Source organism: Anas platyrhynchos, chromosome 3 (assembly GCF_047663525.1).
Source record: "Anas platyrhynchos isolate ZD024472 breed Pekin duck chromosome 3, IASCAAS_PekinDuck_T2T, whole genome shotgun sequence".
NCBI classification, from domain to species: domain Eukaryota; kingdom Metazoa; phylum Chordata; class Aves; order Anseriformes; family Anatidae; genus Anas; species Anas platyrhynchos.
In genome coordinates, this window is record NC_092589.1 from 4,483,850 (window position 1) to 4,509,395 (window position 25,546).

Consider the following 25,546-nt stretch of genomic DNA (forward strand, 5'->3'; position numbering starts at 1 on the left):
TTTCTAATTTTCTGTTAATTGAAGGTAAATTACAGTTGTGCTACAGGTGAGAATAAACCAGCAAACCTCAATTATATTAATTAACCTATGTAATTTAGGCCAACTGAACATAACTCTTTGCGATTTTTCTACATTTATATACTGGAGCATGTAACACACTGTTTAATTGTGATGAGGTAGAACTATTAATTATAAATGCAAACAGAACAGAGTTCAAAAGAGTGAGCTTGGAACCTCTTAATTTCTTTGTTATTATTGGCTGGCCATCACACATCAGCTTTATGAAGAAACACCCCCAAACTGGAACATGCTGTCATCTTGCAGTCAGCTTCCGTATAAATTACCTCCCAAACCATTCCTCCTTCCCAACAGTCAAAGCAGAGCCTTCTCCAGCTTGAGCCTTCGCCAGCAAATCTCTGAAAATGGTGTCAGGGAGCAGATTTAGCACAGTCACACAATAATGCTGAGTAACTCTGATCCTCACTGGGAATAATTTCTGCTGCTGTCACTTCTCAGCCATTACATCTGAGGAAGTTGCCTTCTTTGCTAACTCAAACTTTATTTGCTGTACCACCACTGTCTGCAAAGTATGCTTGTCAGCTTCCCAGAATAAAACAAATCATCCAAACGAGTTCCTCTGGGGAAGGAACAACAGCCAATCCCTAGCCATGACTTTAAAAACACTTCTGCCTTTCCATTTCTTCTCTTTAGGAAGGAATCTTATTATTTTTATGTATTTATTTATTTATTTACAATCATGCATCCAAATCTTTAAAAGGAAACATTTTTAAAAGGATCTTCTAACATAATTTCAACACCCTCTGCCTTCTTTCCCTTAGGGCCTCACCATTTTCCTCATTTCCTCCAGAGATACTTCCCTCTTTCTATGCTTGTTTCCTTCAAACACCTTCTCATCTTTTCATGTATTTTAAACAACAAAAAATCCCATTTAAAATGTTTGGGAATGAAATAGTGACAAAATTCATTGGTGGGTAGTAAAAAGGACACAGAGCTTTGGCGTGACAGCAAATCTATTCCCCTAGCTTTAAATGCCAGACAATCAACAAGATTGAGGAATCTTTCCGATGAGTTCAGGAGACATTACATCGTCATAGCTTGCCTTGGACAACTTACAGACATGCACAAGGCATGATTCTAAACTACAACACTTTACTGTTCTTTCTGGCTTACTTTTAGAGTAATCAACAGCAGTATTCATATTCTGTCTACTACTTGTTTTCCTTTGCAATCACAAAGTTAATCTTCATACATTACCAAGTTAAACCAAACCAATGTACTGTTTAAGACTTCTTATTCAGAGATGATAAGGAAGGCTCAAACTGGCCTGTGTGCCCAAACAGGCACACCTTTGTGGAGGAAGGAAGGAAGGTAGGGAAGAATGACAGCTCACAGATGTCTGATGCTTTCCATCAGCTGTGGCATACCTACTGAAACCAAGCGCTCTGAGGGGCTGCTTCCAGACAACAGGTATTTACCGATTTCATTTTTATTTTACTGGCAACTTAAGACATTGTGAGATCTATAAATTCTTGTACCTTCATGATTAGGTAAGACAACTCCATATTGCATAAACTTTTACATGACACTCATTCTACATAGTCAGCCAACATTTATGCTCTCAGACCAATTAAGTCTTCAAACCGTAAGCATTAGCATCTGAGTCATTTAAAATAAGGATATACAGGCACCAGAATCCCACATAAGGGGGAACAGAAGCCAAGGAAGAAGCAGTTATAAGAAGCTTTTTTCAGCTCTGAAAACACCAAGTCATGCTCTGCAGACTGCTGAAATGACTTTCCTTTCCCAACTAGCCTATGGAATGCCTCTGCAACACTGGCAAACCACAGATAGGCTTTCTGTAAGAGCTCCTTTTTAAAGCTTCATGTATCTGTGACAGCCCAATGGTTGTGCCACTTCGAGATTTAGTCAGGGGACATTCTCTCTCACTTGCAGTGTGCTCAGTTAATTGCCTGTTTGAAGAACAGATCACATTTCTTTGGACTGAGATTCAAACTGGCAATAAGCTTATTACAGCCTATTAACAAATGTAATGTTTTCTGTTAAAAAGCGTTCCTACACATCAGGATACCACTCAGCTCCAAGAAACATGCCGTGCAAAGTTCTCTCAAATATTTCAGATGTACTAAGCCAAAAAAATATAGATTAAATAGCTTGTACATTTATACCCCAGGAAAGGTAGGTTTCTCTTTCTCACCCCACATGTTTTCACCTGCCAAAGCACTTTTATAAAACCAACACTGGGGCAATTTTTCCTCCATAAACACCCCAGTAAGAATACTCAAATAATCTCTTTTAGCACAGTGTAGCGGCCTAACCACGTTGGGCTTGTGGGAGAAGTTGATAGCTGCATATGTTTGGGGATTCCACTTGAAAAAAAAAGCCCAAATCTCAGGTTCTTCAGCTTTGAAAAAAACTTGCTTGCAATGAAAGGAATTTCCTTTCCTACATTAAATCAAGTATTATTGCCTCAATGAAACAATGTATGCTGTTAATATGGTCAGTTTTTTCTCAAATTATAAGGTATTGTTTGTTTCTTCTTTTCCTATGTAGACAGCAAGCAGTATTCTCTCTTCGTGAATCTTTCTCATTCTTCTTCAGCACTCCATAAGTGAAATATTGACCCAACATGCTTCCTGCAAACATGGTGACATCGCCGTGCCAAGCCTTCTGCAAACATGGGGGCATCAGGGAACTTACTCCATACATTTTTTCCTTGAAGTTGGAATTACATGACGAGCATGAAGGATGAACTAAAAATTTGCATTTCAACCCTATCAACAAAAAAGCTGCACGTTTCATGTTCTAGATTATGAATATCTGGAAATCTGAAGCCTTCTAAAAATGCAGAGGCTGATCTAAAACAATGTAGAAAATATGAGGTTTTGCAGTCTCTTCTCTGTCTGTGAAGTCTACACAGCATGTTTGAGTGTGCACAGATGCAGCTGCTTAGAGCGGAGCCAGGCAGTCATGACACCTGCAGAAACTGTGTCTATAGCCTGGTATTGAGAAGAAATGAGGACCTCCATGTCTTGTTACAGCCTTGGGGATGAACAGCACTGGGGCAATTTTTTTCCCATAGACACCCCAGCAGGAATTCTCACTTGTTACCTGAGAGATCTTCTTGTTACCTATTGGTCTCACATGGTAACAATGCAAGAACAGAGCACAAACCCTATAGATAAAGACTAATCATCTAAAAAGATACCATGCTAATTTTCCTCATGAAATGTAACAGCTACAGAAAATCCATTTGCAGCCTGTCAAAGATGGATGAATAAAAGAAAGAAAAAAGGAGCTAATTCTCCATTTTTTTTTCCTGTTTAGTCATTAGTCAGAGACCACTAGACCCAGTCCCCTAGTAAGGACAGAAGACCCCTGCAGATATAATGGGGAATCTGAGTGTGAGGAGTCCCCTTGCAGCAGCCTGTGCACTGCCACCTGCCTACCACCACCTTACTGTTGACAATGCTTCATCATCGTGAATATCTTCGATCAAAGATCTTGAGCCAGCTGTGCCCTCTTGGTTTGTCTTGCAACGTGTCACTGCAGCAATACAAATATAGCCAGTCCGTTACTCTCAGATTGTCTGACTAAGCAGTTTTTGGCTGAGAAAACACTGTTATTTCACTACTGGGACGAAATTTTTATTTCAGATATAATCTTGCAGTCATAGAATTTCCTAGCTAGAGCTAGAGCTACACCTCTAAAAATCCAAGGGCAGATTTGGCCCTTAATGGGCAAACAGCTCAAAAAGGAATCCGCAACTGAGCTTTTTTTGCCTTTTTTTTTTTTTTCCCATCCAGAGAGTTAATATAATAAAGAGATGACAGGGCACAAAAACATGGACAGAAAGCAAAATGTTAAGGATGCTATAGGACCAAATTCTATTATCAGTAAAACATTTATTAAATAGAGAAATTCTGTAAGAATTTACTAAATCTAGTACTAAAACTACTTGTCTTTTCAAGGGTATGGAGAGCTATTTAATAACCCTGAGTCAGGTGTTCCTGGTTAAAAGTCTACATAACAGTAATCCCACATGCTGCAATTTTAATAAAATATTGACTGATCTTTTGGACCATACTCCATAACTTGACCCTGGCTTTTTATTTACTATTTATGAAATATGGGAGTCGAGTCTTAAGAACAACAGCAACAAAACTTCCTGATAAAATACATTAACTGCAGAAAAGTTGCCCCTTAGGGTAGTACATCAGATGCCAAAAAGTACCTTTTTGTGTGCATGGAAATAATGTGGCAACTTCTTGCATGCTGAGTACAGCCATCTCCCTCTTTACATTCTGTGCACGCCCAGCTCTATACTGCATGAGCTGGTTTTGTTTACAGATGACAGGGTTTCTCAGCAACATAGGAATGTGAAGCAGAAACAGCATGTGTCACTAAGAACAAAGCAAAAAGTCAGTCTTGGTTTCCTTTCATGATCTGGTATTTTTCCTTTCCTGTATTTCCCCTACTATGCTTTTTGCTTACAGATTACCCAACAATTTTCAGAGCTTGTCTCAGGTGCGCTTCTGCTGCGTACATAAAATATGCTCCAAAAGAAAAGGGGAAAGAAAGGTCATAAATCTAAGTACATAGATGAAATGTTTCTATTGCACATGCACCTACATAATACATACAACAGACGTAGGTCCTATTCCGTATTATTGGGAAAATCTCAGACCTGATGTGTTCTTAGGTCTATTGATAAGTAGAATCTTCTTAGCCTAAAGTTAATATTCATCCCACATGAGTATTATGGGTGTTTCAGAATAATCATACTGATTTCATCTGGGCCAAGAGTAGATTAAAAAATGGCTTTAATTATCAACTTTGAGATTCTGGGAATTCATATGCTAGAAAGACAATTACACTTCTTTTTTAAAAAAAATACTTTTATATATATTTTTTAAATGTTTATATCATGGAGTAGAACCTTTTGTCTCTTTGGCCACATTTGTCTGCAAATAACATTCCTCAGTACTGATGTCACCATATTAATTAGCCTTTAAATGAAGCCCCCTAACTGTCACTGAGAGCTGCTTTTTCACTGTCACTGAAATTAATTATCTTTTGCATCAAGTGCCAAACTGATGGGCAATGAGGTGAATTACAAATAAATTGCCCAATATAGCCAACACCAAAGTGCTCTGTCATTTATGCAGTCCCTCCTTTACCCTGGGAGAAGCAGGAAAAAAAGCAGCCTCGAGACTCATCATTTTTGGCAGGGTCCAGCAAGCTATCTAAACTGCCTTCACTTACCAGCTCCAGCTTTGTTTGCAGGAGTTGAAATGAAGTGCAAAACAGCACCACCAACTCCTCGCTGCTCAGATTTGCCCCCTAACGGTTTATCTTAGGGAAGGAACAAAACTTGTTGCTGGACATGCTTTCACAGAAACAGTGCAAAAGAAGGAAAGAAGCCATGTCTGTTTCACCATCCCCAGCAGGCTTATGTCCTGCATACCGTCAATTCAGTCCTGAATATTTGTATCGCTACCAGTCAACAGACTGTGTTCTTTCACAAACCGCCGGCCAAAGTGATTTCTCACAGCCAAGCAGCTGCTATTCTTCTCTGTCCTTTCCAAGGGCTCAGCCTCACAGTCACTAGATAGAAAAGATCAGGTTAAACAAGGGGAAAATTTACAAGTTCTTCTTAAGACCCAAACCAAACAAACAGACACATTCATACACAGTTACAAGGACCAAGTGCACAAGAATCAAGCAATTTTTCAGATTTTGGAAGAGGAGTTGTATTAGAAGACTCCATAGAAATAACACTAACATATTGGTAACTAAGTCTGTGAAGAGGGTGGTTTGAGCATCACAGCAGAAACAGAGGTGGTATCTAGCTGGCTGCAAGCCTGTCAGCTTCAAGAGATCAAACACTGCGTAACAGAGGAGGTGATGGATTTCAGGGCAGTACAGGAACTGTAACTCAGCACTTCCAGCACAATGGATGTCACCCTGACTGTAGATCTAACACATTCACTGCATGACTAAGGAAACTGGGATGGAAATTCTTCTTGTAAGTGTCATTCCTCTATTTTGTCATCTCTTAAATTACCATATAGCCAGATGGGGTAAGTGCCAAAGTTTTACATCTGAAGCCTCTGTCTCACCCTTTCTTAGCAGGATGTGGGGTATATAAAAATTTAATAGTAAAAGTTGAAGGAGTTATCTTGTAAAGAGAGTCATAGACCTGTTCTCTTGGCTAATTCAGGCTGCTTACAGCATGGAGCAAAAATCAAGTTCTCAGAACAGTTTGTTTCCAAAACTTCCATTTAATTGAGGTAAATCACTTAAGCAGGATGGTTCAATTTTATTTTCATAAGCTTATGAAAATTTTACGGAATTTCGTCATGATTTGCAGAAGCAGGATTCTCCTTAGTAATGCCAAATACAACTCGCTGGATGTTAACTTTTAATACCCCACAGGCTGTCCATGGTTTTGTTGTTTTTTACAGTGAGATGGATTCAAGGACATTATCAAAGAAAACGGGTAAGTAGGTATCCATTTTCCTCGTCTTTAGCATGGTCCACAGACTTAATGACAGTGGCATTTTCATAGGAGTTTAGCTCCAAGGTGAAAACAGCATCATGTTTCAAATGTGATCTTTAAAAAATTTAGATTTTTTTTTTTGTTGGTCTCTGGATATCGAAAAAGGCATCATTTCAATAAAACAGAATGAGTAACCTGAAGACTTTGAAATGCTTGCACAATATCGTTCAGAAGAATCTCTCTGTAGTTCCATTAAAAATAAAAAGACTGAAAAATACCACTCCTAGAATATTTGTACTGATCAAGACTTGCTCCAGCTGGTCACGCAGATTTACCCCTGCAGGCCAGCATTTACTTCTGCCACACCAGTGCAACCTCCTCTTCCCAGAGGCGACAGAGAACTTCCTAGAAGACTAAAGGCTCACAGTCGCTTCTGCACTACATGTCCCAGGACTCAGAGGCCACGTGTCTGGCATTCAAAATATTTCCATGTTTGCTACAGCAAGCTGCAGTGCAGGTACGGCCAGATAACATCACTGCTGTTCTGTTAGTACAGGAGTTTCATTCCTGTACGGTGTTTAACTTCTTGTCTATCACCTTCTGTTGTGAGGCACAATATTTGCTAAACTTCATGCCCAGCCCAGGCCTATGATGGACTACTTTGACAGCATGTGTATGTATTGTCTATAAGCCACACTGCTATATGTATATCTTAGCTCTCTCGTTGCCTGGAACAAAAATCAGAAGAAATACTGAGGAAAAGATATAAGTTTGGGGTTTATTGTTTCTTTTGTTGTTTTTCTTTTTTCCTCTCCTCTCCTCTCCTTTTCTTTCATGATATTAGGTTAGTTGTCTTGGAATTAGCCTTTGGGCCATGTTTAGACCATAAGTTATAACCAAAATTAGGAGAAACAGCTACTATCCATACAGAAAATTGTGAGCCCTTTTCAAAGGTGCTAAAAAGAGAAGTCTAAAAGATAAATCTTACTTTGTTCCAGCTTCTGAAGCACGAGGCAGAATGGGAATGAGTTCCACTTACTCCAGACACTGCTAGATAATGCATGACTGCATTCATCCATCCACCTTGTAGCATTCCCAGGGTTTGCCAAGACTCAGGAGACAAAAACTGCTGCAACTTCCAGCACAGACCCAGAGGCTCTGCCCCGGAACAAGACAGCTCTCCAAAGCCTGGTGTTTCTTTACTTGGGAAGCACTCTCATGCATGAGGGCTAGTTATTACAGGTCACACAGACCTTAACAGAATTGGAAACCATTAAAAAAAATATGGAAGCTGTAATGTGCTTCAGCAAAATTGGCCAAATTAATTTCAGAGTGTCTGGTTAAATATAAAAATAAAATACAAAACAGCCAGATTCCAACATTAAAGTTTGTCCAGCTCCCTGTACCTTCTAACATAAGCAGCATTGCAGTTTTAGGTTTCTGGTTCTTCTGTGCAGGGGAAACCTCTTATTCTGGTGCTACTGAAGTGGAGACCAGTTTCTGCAGTCAAAAGGGGAAGAAAGCTGCAGTCACATGCAGTGTCACACAGATGAAGTCATACACTGGCATAACAGCAAGTGTTGTCAGTTGTCAAAGGCCATCTGTAGCCAGCAGACTTAAACTGTCATCCTGGAAAAAGATGCAAACAAGCCTAATGGGAGATTGTATTATCCTCTTTCTGGCATTCAATCAAATGAAGCTTGTTCCCTGACCAGATATAGAAAACAAAGGGCCACATTCTTTTATTTTATTTTTGAAAAGAAAATCATTATTTTTCAGCAGTTGATATATTTTCAAAATGACAGGAAAAATAGGAACACCCAAAGAGAACTCCATAACTGAAGGGTCACTTGTCAACTATGGGTTGCGTATAACTCATTTGCTGCTGCAGGGAGAAAGGGATTGCTCCACTGTTTGCTCTGCAGAACAGACTCAGAGACTTCTGATTTGAATCATTTATGGGGTGGCTATGTAAGTAATTTGACACTCTGCTCGTGTGCTTTCTCTCTTTTGGGGGAGGGGGAAAGAAGTTATTTTTATGGTGCCAAACACTGTGGAAACCGCTGGAAAAACATACTAAATAAGAGATCCATTACTTGGAGCAGGAAATGGACACACACTTGGAGATGATGCATTCAGCATTCCTGACAAAGAGTAGCAACGGCTCCCTGTACACTGTGTGTAACCTCCTACAGGTGTCAGATCTCCAAATCAACCTGCAACTGAAGACAGGAGATGTGCTGGGGAAGAGGCACACACTCTGGTGCACACAGGCCCCAGTAATGTAAGAAGGGAAATATTTCTATTCTGTGTTCTAGGAGGCAAAGATAAATGTGCTTGTTTGGTTGGTTCTGGTGCAGACAGGGGCCAAAGAAGAAGAGTACTGAGAAGTGAAAAATGAGTCTTGGGATCTGTGCCTGGTACTGATGCAAATGAAGGTGAAACTATACAAACAGTAACACAATCAGACCATTCATCATTCCTTCATTAGCGGCTTTTCTTTGCAACACCCCCACACCCAAAAAAAAAAAAAAAAAAAAAAAAAAAAAAAACTTTCCTTTTTTATGAACAACCAAGAGGATTGAAAAGAAAGCCTAACTGGCGAGTGTGCAGTATGCACGCTGTTTGTTAGACCGTTTGTTAATGCAAATAAGATAGCCCTGAACCATAGACGGTGTTAGTGTAATTCAATTTGCACAAACTCCATCAGATGGAACTTACTGAGTATTGATATGGAATCTCAACTTATGGCAAAACAGTTGCCTGCTACAATCAGAAATGCTTCCAGCCATGGTGCTAAGCAGATACAAGCTCTGCACTCCAGATACAATCAAAGACCTGTTATCTTGCTCAGATTTACAGGAAAGGTCAGATTTCCATAATACATGCACTACAAATATGCTGGCCTTGTTACTCATACACAATGACAATTACACACGATTACTATCAGTGAAAAAATGATAAAATTGTTTTAAAATACTTCATGCCCATTTAACAGAAGAAAAATCTTTCATGTTCTATTCACTTGGATGACTGCATGACTGAACAGTAAGGTTGTGTTTATATATATGTGCATTATAGTCTGGGCTCACGGAATGCAACATTGCCACACCAGCCTGTCACTCCCCATTAAAAAAAACTTGACTGCAGCTGCTAAATAAACGTTTCAGTCAAAATTTTCCATGTCATTGGCTGAACATTTTGGAGAGCATTTCAGCAAGAAATGATTCAGCTGTTTCCAAGAAAGAAGTTGGAGAGAAAAAACATTGTCATGACTATATTACAAAAAAGAAATCTTCAGAGGGTTGTTTTTGTTTGTTTGTTTTTGAGGGGGCAGGTGGGTGGGCTTTTTTGTTTGTGATTGTTATTGTTGGTTTTGTTGTTTTAATCCTGAAGAGCATGTAACTGGTAAGGTGTGCACCTTGCTATTCCTGAAAGAAAATGTTCTTACAATGCTCAGAAAATTTCCACTTGTTAGATTTTCTAGAACTTGAAGCTACTAAACTTTTGGAGATCCCAATGCCTTTTACAACTCTGTACGTAATCAGACTGCAGGCACCGCCCACCTTCAGAAAGCAAGCTCCAGAGATTCACAAGGACTTCCATCTGCCGAACTCAGATGGTAGAAGGCTGGACACAAACTGAGGGCAGGAACTTCCCTGTCCTGCTCACAGCAACCTTTTCCTCAGCACACAGTCAGCCTGGAGAAGGTAGAAGTTTCCTTCAGAGTGCACACAGAACACAAGGATTGACACAAGGACATCATGAAGAAAAAAAGCAGAATGGGAAAAACTGTCTTGCCTGCACAGTAACGGATAGCTGATTCTCCTAAAGACCCTTCTGATAGCATGGAGAAGTGGGATCAAGTGAAATTAATAGTCCAATAAGAAAGTGCAGAAATACTGATAATCCATAAAAACAGCAACAGAAATATCATTTAAGTCAGTAGGGGCATAAGGAAGAACAAAAGAAACCCAAGATAAAAAGTGATTAAGCCTTTGGAAACAGACCAGCAATCAATGTTTCTTTGGGTTTAAGGTCAACTTAGATGCTGGCTGCACTGCAGAAATCGTAGCTGAATAGATTAGAATAAATGCAGATTTCAGCATTGTGGTGCCTGAGCCTGAATACTTGCCAGCCTAGTCCTTGATTTGACTTATGCTTAACTCTAGTCTACGTCTGAATAGCACTTCTTCACATCATGGCTGATCAATAAGGATCTTTATGTATAGTCCTCTTATAAAATATACAGTCCACATACCCAAATTCATGTAGGAGATGCATGAATTTGCAGAAGAAAGCTGAATTTGAACATATGATACACTATTAACTTATGCATTGTGTACCTGGATAGGTACAACATAGCTGGCAACACCGATATGTGTATGGTTCCCCTAGGATCCAGAATCAAATATCAGCAAAATAAAAAAGGTAGATATTTGGAAGGTAAAAAATAAAAAATAAAGGTTATATCCAGAGGTCACCTGAGACATAAAACCGGAGTAGTTATATAAAGATGACCAGGTCCAACAATTCACAAGTTGTTCTTCCAAAATATCTTTTCAGTTTAGAAGTAATTAACTCATTTCAATCAAGTGCTGGGGATACAAAACATCAGGAATCAAAGTTTTAATCTTAACAAACACAAGCCCTAAGCAAAAGAAATAGGGCCTTGTATATTTTGTCTGGAGGATCTGCTCACTCCCTTGCAGAGTGTGGCAGGTAGACAGTGATCCAAGGCCACCAAAACCACATCTCAATAATACCATATTTCTTTCTAGATGTAAACTATTCTCAACCTCAAAAGTTATGAGATTTATTTCTAGTTTAATTAGTTGTTTGTTTTTTTTTTTTTTAAAGTAAGCTTACCCACGTATTGTATATTATTTAGAAGCAAGTTTTCAGGAGGAAAATAAAAAAGGTCACAAGAAAAAGTAATCAGTGTTTCTGACAGGCATTTCAACCTTAAAGAACATTTACAGAGAAATCTGCAAGAGAAGAACATGGCCATGTTTACTCTTTGAATTAAGAGGAAATGCTAAAACCATATGCAAACACAACTGGATTTAAAACTGGATACCTAATTAAACCCCACAGATTAGACCAGGAGAATTAAAAATACTTCGTTTCCCTCATTCATCATTCCCAGGAGCTTAGTTCAGTAGTTCATTAGTACCAAAGCAGAGTTACTTCTATTTTGGTGCAATTTCAACATCTTTGGAGCAATTTCAACATCTTTCAGTACAATTTCAACATCAGTTTAGAAGGAGAATGGATACAAGACACAATCCTCTGACTTTAGTATGCTTTCTTGCCTTGCTGCTGATTCTGGTGCAGCCCTTAGAAACTTAAAGACATTCTACAAAAAACTACTGGCTCCTCCTAGCATTTGTTATTCACAACTGATAAAGCTTTTCCTACAGCACTTGTAACATTTTCACTAGATTAAACAGGGAAAACCAGAACTAGATCCTTACCAAAGCCTAAAATACAATGCATGGAGACCAAAACCAGTTTTAAATGAGCCCAGCTTGTTTGGTGGAGACTTGGCAGCACTCCAGCTACAGCAGTTTTGAAGGGAGACTGCCATGGACTAATTTGCCCTGCTTCCTGACAATCTAGTTTAAGGACAGGTTGGATACCTGTAAGCTACATTGCAATCTCCAGTGGAGGCATGTCCTGAGGGAGAAAAACAGCGACTTGCCAAAGCCCAGTCATAAGTCATCAGGACCATACCATCCGGCTTACACCACCCCTTGATTTACTTTTGCTTTTAAAACAGTCTTTTCAGATACTGTGGCTCAACAATTAAGTGTAAGAACAGCAGCAGAAGTACACCAGTTTCTGTAGTGCAGGGAGACTCACTGTGGCCAGACACGAACAGTTCTTATTTCTGCATCCTTAAAAATGAAAAGAAACTTCGTTATTCTTCAAAAGCCCTTGGTAGGAATGAATGAATTCTGATGGATAATTTTTGTCACTGATACATGTTTGAAGAGCTCCTACACAGTGGCCAAGACGATCTATCTGCCAGCAAGATGTCCTTCAGGCTGGACACTAGCCTTCAAGAAGATACCTATTTTAAAGCAAAGAGATGAGATGGCAGGCATACTGATGCACTGAAAAGGAAGAGAGAGTATTATTTCATGTTGCTGTATGTGCTAGTTGTCCCACATGGCAACAGGAAGGCCTAATAACTCAGGTGCAGCATGAGATATTTCTGGAAACCAAAATATCTCCATGTACTCCAGTCCCCTATTTCCCTTGATCAGGGAAATTATTCTTATTACACAAAATGCAGGAACAAAAGCATGAGCCATAGTCTTCCTATATTCATGACTTTTTTTTTTTCTTAATCACATCGGGGTAGAGTGGAATTTCCATTAATGAGCAAAATGAAAGGTTTTCTATTCTGTCAAGTCTGCCACCAGTGATGTCAAATACACAGACGCAACTATCCAGAATATATGCTGGACATCAAGACTGAAAGAAAATCCTCCTTATTTCTAGCTTATAGAACTAGAACTGAATTTATAAATTAGGCCTACAATGGCCTAATTCACATAGACCTTCAAACTTAAAACAGCTCCTAGATGAGGAAAGTTAAGAGCCAAACTTCTGTTTTAGGTCCACTGGTCTGCCTGAAGATACGTGCTCTGCACACGCCTAGCACTATCCTAGCCTGAAATGTGGTAATTCAAAAAGTATGAACAACTCCAAAGACCACAGTTAAACCAATTGAGAGGGGGTCTTCTAGTCTTGGTGACTGAATTCAACCCCTGTCAATACCAACCTTGCACAAAGGTATAACTGCAGCAGCAATTAATGACACTGCCGCCTCTTTTCCTCATATCCAACTTTTACATTAAAGACTACTACTAGTTGGTTACATTACTTGTGAATGAAAACATGAATAAACCAAATTAGTAAAAAGCAGCAGAATTTCAAACCAATTCCCATTTATAGGTACTTTCTTTTATAAATTGCAAGTTAAATGAATCACAGACACAATTAGCTTGTGGCAATATAGTGAATTATGGAGAGACTGAAAGTGAAGAGTCCAATATCTACCTGTTTATTTTGACCAAACAGTTTGCCAAAAGCAGACAATGCCTTTGTCAGCGTATGTGCAACGTCAAGCACAGTGGTGTTTGGCACCTTAGCTAGGTGTTCTTATTCTATCATAAGAAAGATTAAGAAATACTTCTGTTAGAGCAACACTGTTCTCAGTGCTAGGGAAAATTTATTCTTCCACCTTCTTCTAAGATAGGTGCAATTATTATTCTGACTTTACACAGGGGAGAATGGCGACAGAAAAATCAGGTCATTTAATTAGCATCCACAGAAAATTTGGCAGGTTAAAACTTCATTCTCTAAGCAAATATATTTACTCATCATTTATCTTTGTGTTTATGCCAGGAGATATGAGCAGCTCAAGAGGTATGTATACAAATTGCTGTTTCTCTGAATTCAAGGCTTCACCGACTGCAAACTGGTGCACCCAACTGGGCAGTACAAAACTATGGCAGCCAGAGGTTCTAAATTGTAAATATATTTTAAACAAGGACATTTTCAGTCACAAGTAATATCGCCAACTCCCCTGGCTCACAGCTTTATACAGATATTCCAAGTAATGTTCACATCCACTGACTTCATAGGGGAAACACACTTCACACCTCAGGGTGTCACATCTGTAAACGAGATTTCATTTTCTCTAGCATCAAATCAAGACCGGTATTTACTGCAGACAGCTATTGCAAGGGTTGCATAATGTTAGCAGAGTGCTGGGAGCATTAATGCGCCTACTATCATTAAATATGTGACAGATGTACCTGGAGAGAACTCATTAATTCTAATTTTGATTCCTGTTAGTCTAGAAATATTAGCATATAATTGTTGGTTTCTAAAATATTCTGGCAAACTTTTTTTTTAACTGAAAAACTGTGTCAGCATTTATTTTGGAATATCTGATGAAGTCTGTTCTCTTGTATGCCCCTCAAGTAATGTGTTAGGTTAACCTCAGTTACCTAACAGGAAATGTGAGAGCTTCAGCAAGAATGCTTTCTGCAAGCCTTTAAGTAGGAGCTGTGAAATTTCTTCTCACCAAAACTAAGAAAGAAGCCCTAATTGTGACAAGAAAATTCATAATGATCTTTGAAAATGAAAACCCAAATCAACACACGTGATACACAGACTATAACAATACTACACGTATTTTAAGATTGCATTGCAGTGCTCATCATGGAGCAAAAGGCTGCGTGAAGAAGCAGCCAGCAGCAGCATGCTGTAAATGTGCTGTTAGCTGTATCTGCAGTCTGACAGAAAGAAATACAGAGAATTTGCATATCTTCTTTTCTTAAAAAGTATGCTAGCTTAACTAACACTCATTTTCTCTCTTCTGTTGTATTATTTTTCCTAGAAGTCTCAAGATCTGTTCATTCTACACAAAATCAAAGCCTGAAAGTAATATTAAGCTAAGTAGCTGTGTACAAAGCCCAGCAAAAAAGCATCCATCTTAGCAACAGAAAGGGCTCACATACACAAACACTGCTCCCCAGTGAGAATGGGAAAACACCATGTTGTTCTGCATAATAGCACATGGGGACCAGAAACTTACTGTATGCTTCCCCGAACTGTAGCTTTGGGGACAAAGTCTGCTCAGGCTGCTTCTTTAGTGTCTGGTGACTGGAAAGCCTGACAAAGGACAATGTCATTTAATCAGAAAGATATCAAAGACATATGAGCAGCAGTGTCTCTGCAAATACTGCATAAGAACACCAACTGTGTATGAGAAACCAAACTAAGAAAAAGAAACATAGCTTCAACTCTTTCATAAGACTTCAAACACAGATCTGCAGCAATTACTGCCCCAAACAATAATAAGGTTGGAAGTAAACATAGTACCCCATAGATCTTTGCAGGAAATAAGCTGATTAATTAATTAATTATTTTAAAAGGAAGCTAAAGAGAAGGGAAATACATGAAATAAATGGGTGGGAATGTAAGCGCTTGCACAGCATGGCATCACAAGCATGGACAAAGCACTGTAGAAATTATGATGTGTTTCTGCTCAGCTATTTCCCACAGTATATGATTACATGATGAAAAGCTGTATAATAACCATGTACACAGGAGGGTAGACTAAAATTACATAGGCAAATTGGGGGAAATTTCCCTCTCTGCTCACTCATGCATACTTTGTTTCTGTTTTATTTATTTATTTATTTATTTTCATTTTTTAAATTTCATTGTTTTGTTAATCTAGAACATAGGTCTGTTTTACCAGAGGTCAGGGTCGTTGTCACTATTTATGGAATAATATTACAAAATACTATTCAGCAGAATGCCTCTTCTAGATACAATAGAAGCATACGCTACTCAAAGCAACTGTCTTGCAAGAGTTTCTTCTAAGTATGCACAGTGAGTTGCAACACTGCATAGTAGTTGAGATGTTTTGCTGTTTCAAGTTTTTCTTTAATTTCTACTACACGTTCACAGACTACACATCTCTCTCTTTTTTTTTTTTTTTTTTTTTTATTTTGCTTGGTTGTTTTTTTGAATGACTACAGTGTGGTGTTTTAACATGAATGAGAGTTCACTGTCTGCTTAAGCTTCTCATGCAGATTACAACCTATTTTGCATTCTGTAGTTTTGTAGGAACTCAGAGTCTGAACTGAGTAGGGTAGGTCTTTGTGATCCATTTCTAAACAATACAGTAAATCTTATGCCTCTAACAATACTTGTACTTTGTGTCCCTAAATTTGGCTTCTTACTAGCATCTGTGGAAAACAAACAAACAAACAAAAGCATTTTATGTGAAACAATTCATGGTGCATCAGCACGTAGCATGTTGCACTCCTGAATGCTGAGTAGGGAAGCAAACCTTATGAAAGGATAACACACCATTGCATTAAAATGGAGCATAGGTCAAAAGAGTACAAACAGGATAAAATGGACAAAAAGGCTAGTAAAGAGTCAGTTAGCTTGACAACAGCTATGAAATAAATGGCAATGATACACACCAATGCTACTCTTCCAATCCAATGCAGAACTTCACAGAATAGCCTCCAGGGATAGGGTTGTGGATGCCTCTGCCCTGGAGGCATTCAAGGCCAGGCTGGATGCAGCTCTGGGCAGCCTGCTCTAGTGTTTGGCAGCCCTGCCCAGAGCAGCGGGATTGAAACTAGATCTTTAAGGTCCTTTTCAATCCAGGCCATTCTATGATTCTACGATTCTATGAATAGCAATACAGATTTGTGCTACATATTAAGCATATATAGATAGTTAATATATTACATGTTATATATCATTCATTAAGGACATCTTTTAAGTGATTTATGTCCCATATACTGTCTGGAAATGTCTTTGTAGGACTAACAAAGGGTATGCATGCTACTCCATTACAGTAAAGCTATTAGTATAAATGGGACCAGCTCCTAGTGTCACAGACAGCATAATGCTGAAAGGTTTAATGGGCTTTTTGGCAGGAGACAGAATAGATTCAGCTGCTAACATTGAGACGCTGTCATTTTGCCCTTTGTTACCAGTGGTCTTATCTTTCGCCATAGAAACTTAAGTGCTGAACAGCGCCTACTGCCAGTCTGCCAGTTTCTCAGGAGGCAGTACTGCAACAGCCCTACTTCCCAGAGAGAAATCGATTTCTCAGGAATATTTGTGATCTGTCGCTGTTCTTAGGGTACTAATTAACATGTAATAATTAGATGTGCTGACTAGTCTCCTTGTCCAGCATTTAGAAAGCATAACATAATAACTAAACATAGACATAAAGTATATACATGTCATGGCCTCACCTCTTTATGGTATTCCCCTTGAATTCAACTATAATGTTCTCAAAGCAGTCAGGCAGAGAACATTGCCCTAGAGAATAAATTGCCTAAAATTCAAATGGTGTATCTCAACAAGTTGGAATTACACAAGAGTATGAGTATCGTTTTATGGGTCACAGTTTTATTTCCAGTCCTACTGACATTTTAAGGCACCTGGGATACATCAGGAAAGGACATCGGAATAGAATTGTGAAGACACATTGGATACCTGAACCAGTTAAAAAGCCAGAGGAAACAAACAAACAAAAGAAAAAAGAAAGGAGCTGTAAATCAGGCAAAAAAACAGTGCAAATACTGTGCTTTTCCAAATCTGAAAAAACACCTGGCAGATTTTTTTTTTTTTTTTTTTTTTTGCATTCTTCACAATTAGTAGGCCAGAGCACTATAGCACTATTCCCAGAGTTCTCTACTCCCTCAGGAATGCTTATTTAATCCATTTTTAATCCCTCTCTCAGTTTCACCTGAGTGCTGAGAGCAAGAGAAGCAAGCTCTCACTTCTAAGCATCCCATCTTATTCTCTCCAATATTTATGAGAGGAAAAAAAAATGTTTGAACATATGTTGCAAAGCATGACTAAGCAAGAAATCTCATTCCTGACATACCACCCCAATTACACCCACCCAAACTATTATTTGTAATTAACGAGCCTTCTGCAAGGCTTTATAAGGGTTTTATTTACCGTATACATTTGTTTCAGACAAGTCACTATGTTTAAAGTGAAGCTGCGTCTGGAACAAGGGATTTTTTCCTCCTGCCATGGCCATTCCTCTCTGGAATCCTGCAGTGCTGCTTTTCCTCCGTCACCAGTAATGCAGACACTTCTTCCCACAGCCAACCTCCAGACAGTTTCAGTTCTCACACAAAGCAACGGGTGTTCTCAATTTGATGCATTACTTGCTGGTTTACAAATTAATTTAGGAAGGCATACGATGCCGAGCTGCTTAACAGCTGCGTGGAAAAAAAAAAAAAACATAAAAACTGTTCTGGCGATACACAAAAGGCAAAGATTGCGGGTCCCTCTGACCCTGCTCCCTGCTCTCAACATTCATGGGCGCCATCTGCTGGCACGAATTAATTATCAACATCTCTAATTATATAAATGCCAGGTCAAAGCTGAATGCTTTCTGTACGTGTTTTATCTTCTTCCGGAGAAGGCAGGATGTCCCCCCACAACTTCCAGCAAAGATCTGGGACGCAGACCTCTCCAGCCTTCCCTCACCCCCACAGGTGGCAGCTAAAGGTGCCGTGAAAGCAGAGGACAAAGCTCTGACTGCTGGAGAAACTCCAGGCAGCACCTTGGCCTCTCATTACAAGCCTGGAGCCTGCAGACAACCGCCCTGCCTCTTACTCTTGCTCTAGAGGAAACATTGAGCAGTGCCAGTCTCCACGTTCGGAGAGTTTCCTAACACCGACAGCAAATCATCACAGCAGCTGAACGGGACTTTTTGTCCACGCTACCAAAATTATAACATATTCTATTTATACTGCTGTTGTTAAGCTACTGTACGTCTGACACATTTAGACAACAGTTGATCCTAAGCCACAAAATGACTTGGTCTTGGCTATGAAAATGGCTCTAAGCCTGGGGTCATTCTGACGAGCAGTGAAGACTATGATTCACCTTCTTAGTAAGAGCTAAAAGCATCTATTTGCCAAGATCTGGACTCAAAATTCAGGGAGTCCCCATTTCCTTGCAATTAAGAAGCACATGGACATGAGATTTCATTTCACGCCTATTCCTACTTTACACATACAGACAGTGGCACCTGGCACTTCTAGAAAGAACAAACTGCTGCTTGTACGGGTCTCTGTTGGGCAAAAACCAGCAAAATAAATACCTCTAAGAGTGTGGTATTCCCAGTAAGCTCTAGAAGATTAAAGCATTATTCATGTGTGACAAACAGAATCTAAACTTATGAATGTATGAATCAAGGAGGGGATTTCCAGTAGTATTTGAGAATGAGCAGAACATTTAGCTGGCCCTCCTCAAACAAAACTTTTGCCACATGTAGGCTCTGGAATGAGGAAGAAATTCAGTTCTGACGTTCTCTGCCAATGACGTGAAACTCCATTTGGAAACATCAGCTAATGAAAAATACAAAGACGTTCCCACACCCACAGCTATGAAGACAAATTAAGTATACTCACTGAATGGAAATCAGAAGTATTCTTAATAGCTGGGCACAGCAGAAGCAAGTCTAAAACTATTGAAGGATTATACCCTCCCAAATATGTTTTTGCCCAAGGATTAGCTCTAAGAATGACTAAAACCACCACTCTAAGTTTCTCAATGTAAAGAGGATTTAGACATGCAACTAATGAGGGATGTATAAATCCTGATGCACAAGAATATTTATGCCCATACTTGGTTCTGAAGGAAAATTCTGAATATGACCTCCCTATTCAGATATTCCATGAGCAGCTGCCAGTTCCTGATTGCACTTGATCCCAGCCTAGAATACAACTGTTGGGACTCAAATTCATGCAATGTTACTTGTCTGTGAGTCTAATTTAAGAAATGGACCTACTGCAAATGCAGGGCAAGCAATACTTTCATAGCAGTACAATGGTTCAGCTATGCATGACACTGCCCTGTGATTCTGCATCACCCACGTTTACACACACAAGACATTTACTTAATCAGCAGTCTTCTGTCCAACCCAGTTTCAAATATCCCAAAGGATCGAACTATCATCTCCCATGGACAACACTTCCATAATAGTCACTCTGCTAAGAACTTCCTCCTCATAATCAGCATAATTTATTTTTTTTCTGACTTTTCAATCCATTTCAATATTGATATGACTGTAAACAATTCCATTCATTCTTTGGGTTTCTATATCTCCTTTCACTAAAAAGTTTAGGAAGAAGTATGTTCCTAAGTAAGGAATACTCAAAAACAAAAATAAACAAACAACAACAAGAAAAACAAAAACAAACAAAAAAATAGGGCTCCCCTCTTCCACATATTTGTTACATCATTATTTGAAAGCACCTACAGGAGTTCAAAATAAAACACAAAAGCTATACATCCATCTGTTGAAGGGCCAGTGGGTGACAGTCTTTTTCTACCTGAAAAACAAAGATGTGCCTGTCTTCTGACATTCGTTCAGTATTTTCAATATTTTTCAGTATTTGTGGTTGCTTTCTCAAACATTTCCCACCATTTACAAAGAAACATGTACTTTTTTTTCTCCTTCCAGCTCAAAGACTTTCCGTGCTTCCTTAAATTTTTGTATCTTTTATCCTCCCTAAGGATCTCCTTTTTGTTCCTTTTTTGTTCCTTTTGATCCTTTTTGTTTTTCTGAAACAAAAGCTTAGAAATGAAAGCTTGGAAAATATATTAAAATTTGCCCCTATCTTTCCTCCTTCATCACTTTGGTCTGAGTTTCCTATTTCATCTTCCCTTCCTGAGCTGCTTTTTCTTCTCTGGATGCAATAGAAACTCCCTCTCCACTCTTCCTTTTCTTGAGCCACTCATTCTTTCACTCACCAAAAGGGTAACAAATCAAAAGCAACTATTTATGTACCCGATTACGTGAAACTTGCATTTTTATGGAATAATCTCTCACATTCCTGGTACAAGTTTGCAGCTTTCCGTCAAAACCTGGATGCTCTGCCATAAGACATGAAACACAAGTAACTGCCTTAGATTTGTGGCACAATCACTACCTCTCACCAGCTCTCATCTCCTGTTCTTTCCATAGAACTCTCATTTCATAGCTTTCCAAAACTGACTATGAAAACAAACTGGTGGACCCAAACTATAGCATTATATATATATATATATATAGCATATGAAATTAAGAAGAAAAATCTAGGCTTTGGGGAAAAGAAAAAAAAAAAGTTTCCTTTTGCTGTGTACTGTCAGACAATGTAAAGCTTTTGTAAAGCTTTTTTTTTTTTTTTTTTTTTTTGGGGGGGGGGGAGGGTCAAAACAGCTAACAGAGAACAACAATAAAATACACTCCAAATGGGAGATTTAGAAAGCAGCTTTAATTGAGGTGCTTTGATGCAACCTCTGGCAACCTTTCTCTCCATTGCCTATGCAACAGTAATGGCAAATATCTTCGAGACAGGTACCACTATTCTCCCTCCTCTGCCCTCCATCCTCTCTAGCCCCTGGGACACCTCTCTCCTCCCACTCCTTACAGTTTCCTTCTATGCCTTTCTGTTGCTGATGGAGCTTGTTGCCTGAGCAACTGCAGCTGAGGAAGGGATTGAGATGAGCCCTCGCCCAGTTGTGAGCTATGTGCAATAGCTCTGCGTTCTAACCCTGGTACGCATGACACCTACAGAAGCAGCCTCAGGAAATTCACAGCTGAATTATGTACCTTGAGTTGGGTGCAACATCCTTACAAGGTGCTGGGTATCTGGCAGACACCTTACATTTTTGTTCAAGCATGAATAAAATAGCCTAAAACTCAAGACTTTCAAGTATTTTAGCATATCCACAGACCTGGATTGTATTCACCAAGCAGCCATGTTTGCTACACTCTAATTCCAGTCCTAACAGAACTCAGGAGTGCAAATAAACTGGTAATCAATCTCTAGAAACAGAATACTCCCCTCTAGAAGTTTCAGCTGAATATGATACGAATCTCTCTCCTCACTCTTTTCATTGTCTATTTTAGAATTCAGAAAAGTAACCAAAACAAAAGCATCTATCAATGACCTTTCCAGATCCCTTGAGTATTTATCCTTTGCTTTCTTTTTATCTTTGCTGTCTGTCACTTGGTATTTGAACAATATCTAGTAAAATGAGAATGCAGTCTCAGTGCTACTGCAATAAAAGAAATAATCTTTGCAAGATACCCAGCAGAGATTTCTTTTCTAATATTGTTTTATTGAAAAAAATCCTTTTACTTGGAAAAAAAAAAAAAAAAAAAGGCAACTCAGCATTCTTATACTGCAGGAACACTAAAGCTTATATGAAACACTAAGGGTTGCTCCCCCCTTCCAAGATGATTTATGATCAAAATGGTTGTAACTGATTACTTGTAGCTCTGCTGATTGCAGAAGGGAAAGCTGTGCAGTTTTTCCTGCATTTGTGCCAAGTATCACTTTGAAACATAAAGCACGGATTCATCTGCATTCATGCTTCTTAAAAGACATTAGTCTTGGTGAAAAAAAAATCATCAGGAACTGCAGGCCTAGATGACTGTAGCTACAATGGCACTTCACACTCTTTTATTATTTTTACTCCTGATGTAGAAATATAGTTAGAGGTTCCACTTACATCAGGGGTTAACAGTGAGTTACTGAAAATGATTTAACCTTTTAAATTTCATCAATGCAAGATTCATGCAAAATGAGTTTACTACAGCTTATCAAATCTGCCTTCAGCAGCTGAATGCTTGCTAATTCTCTCCCTTACAGTATATTTATAGCATTAAATTATTTTTTTTTGGTACTATGTTTATTTTTGTTGAACATAAGATAGTGAACAACTGAAGTTTAAGCTTGACAGAATGCTGCCACAAAAACTCAGTAACTAACACTTCATTTTTTTGCTGCGTTTTGCAATCTGCAGAGATATCTACTTGCACTTTCACCTACCCAGTGGAACCGTCAGAGTGAATATCACTGGAGCAAAATGCAATCCAGAATTTATGGCTTAGTACATGTAGTGAGAAGGTTGAATTAATGAAGTCTGGAACACTGTGATTAGATAGCAGGTTCCAAATAGTTTTGAATAAAGTGATCAGGATTTCTCAATGTCTCTGGGAGTTTTGAAGCCATCTGTCAAAACAATGCTATCGCGTCTAGGATTCACGTAATTGTGCTTGGGAGAGCTCAGTTGATTGGTTAGGTAAACCCACTGCTGCCTCTTCTATAGTTCTTTCTGACTACAGGCTTCAGTAATGATGCAAATCAGGTGACTGCACACACAGCTTTGAAAGACAGAAGGGAGACACACAGAGTCTTAAAATTTAGCAAAGGAAAAGGCATAAGGCTAAACATCCTCTGTGTGACTCATAGGTTTCAATGGGATTACAGCAGGATGGAAATAGACCATATTTATCGTATTAGGTCACCATACTAATATCATCAATCGCCTGCCAGTGAAAGAGTGTTCCCTGCCATTCTACGGTTTAAAGTACGATCATAATTGCACTATGGGAATACAAGAAAGCTAGAAGAAAAAAAAGTGAAATAATGGGAAGATTCTGAAGAAATAACTTTTAAGATACCTAAATATTTATATAACATATTTAAATAAAATACTTAGTTTTCCTTAAAAGGTACTGTGAATACCACTGAAGGACTCCTATCAACATAAAACTTTAGTGATATCTTCATCATTTATCTGTTCATCAAAACAAACCTTTTTACACAGATAACATACCACCTGTGATTTATGTGTGGTGAAAGCTGTACCACAACATTTTATTTTGCTTCTGGTAACTTCAGAAAACATGACTCTTGCATCACATCTGATTTTGTCATTAAAGCATGCAAAAAGCTATCTACATTTGTAGCCATCTCCTTCTTTCCATAAAACTTGCTGGAGTAATATCAGAAAAAAATCATCTCACCAAGATGAGTAGTATCAGAAAAAAATCATCTCACCAAGATGAGAATGCAGTAACAATGGTATTAACACTTCTTTAAGCCCTTGTGAAATTTCTCAGTGGAATTTGGAGAAAAAACATCTTATATGCAGTAAGGGCACTCACCTTGGAAGTGGTTCTTGGAAGAGCTTTGTATTTTTCCAGTGAATGACGTATTTAAAGTCTAAATAATTCAATAAAGCAGAAAGCACAGCTTATAATTTCTTCCTTCCAGTAAGCATCTTGGGCACTATGCTATGTAACTTTGCATTTCCTCTCATTCTGACATCTTTAATTTCACATTCTTTTCTACACAAGGGGTCAAAAAATGTTTCACCTGTCTTGAAAGAGCTTAATTTCTTCATCAAATAAAAGTATAAATCTGTGGCTTACCTTTGTCAGGTCTGCATTTGAGGGAGGTGAATGCAGCATACCAACCAACTAGAGACAGAAATAAAGTCAGCTAGTCAGAGCTTGGCGATAAACAATTGCATAGGACTGTGCTGATGTCTACCTGTAAACATTGTTCATTCTTCAACCACTTTTAAAATTCACACCTACTTTCTTATAATTATGTTTCAGCCAGATGGCTTTATCTAACTCAAAATTGTTTAAACACCAGGTAACCTATTAATAGTGAGTTTGATTAATAACTAAACAAGAAAGAAATGCATTGCCAGTATCCAAAGTGTTTCAGAATCTCCTAACAGCCAGGTGATCAAAGTTCCCTTCTCTGTGACACTGGGTAAATCACATTGAAAATTCCATCGAGGACTGGGGATGTAAAGCTTTGTAAGCAATTTAGGGGTAGGATTTAAAGTTGCTTAGGCATTTGCAGATGTTTCTAACTTTTTGAAAGTCTTTTTTTTTTCTTTTTTTTTTTTTTTTTAATGTAACTTCAGATGTTTGAGTACTATTAAAATACCATTTCGCTCTTATGGAGACTTTGGGTAAAAGTATATTGACTGCTAAATAGAATGTCCAGAATGTCCATGAGATTTAAGACTTTTTTTTGTGTGTGTGTGTGTGCTTTTTTTTTTTTTTTTTCCCCAGAGGAAGTAATTGTAAATTATTTATCTTGCTGAATAAAGTACACAGGTCTAAATCACTTTAAGCCTGAGAAGATGATTACCAAATGATTGTTGGACTAGGAGACTCACAAAATTCCTTTGAAGGAAAATAAGGCATATAATGCAATACCTCCCCATACACTCCTCCCCAGTAACAATTTTGTCTGCTCTAAGAGTATACATTTAACTCCACCCTTACATTGATTTTCTTATGTAGCATGATTTCTAAAACTTCTACAGAATGCTTAATACAAAATAGCAGGTAAACAGGGCAACAAAACTGGCACATACCTCAGGCCTTGCTAGAAACCATCCCTGCACAGTAAAAATGGCTATAAAGAAAAAGAATAAAACTTTGTGGGTTTAGCCCATCACTGTCTTGTTTATTTAACCAGCATTTTCATTTTTCAGTTGCTGCAAATATTAAACAAGAACCATGAAGTCACCTGGGGGAGCATGTCAGTTATATCTGCACTGCTTTCTTGTACGATGTCAGCTTTCATGCAGAAAGAATGTCAGTGATCTTTTCATTCA

General features: G+C 38.6%; 1 protein-coding gene across 8 annotated transcripts in view; it reads right to left on the reverse strand.

Annotated features, from left to right (window-relative positions):
- The window catches only part of CLHC1 (clathrin heavy chain linker domain containing 1), a 47,806-nt gene that overhangs the window by 9,850 nt on the left and 12,410 nt on the right, over positions 1 to 25,546 (reverse strand). For 6 of the 8 annotated variants that reach the window (XM_072035089.1, XM_021271960.4, XM_072035086.1 and 3 more), the window contains 2 exons: positions 25,304 to 25,344; positions 24,336 to 24,383 (listed from right to left, as the gene is read on the reverse strand). Coding sequence is in view for 4 of the 8 variants with exons in the window: in XM_072035086.1 (XP_071891187.1) it covers positions 24,336 to 24,383; positions 25,304 to 25,344 (89 nt within the window). In the remaining 4 variants the exon portion in view is untranslated. Of the gene's footprint in view, positions 1 to 15,158; positions 15,236 to 24,335; positions 24,384 to 25,303; positions 25,345 to 25,546 lie in introns of all 8 variants that reach the window. The other 2 variants (XM_072035083.1, XM_072035084.1) reach the window with 1 other exon arrangement.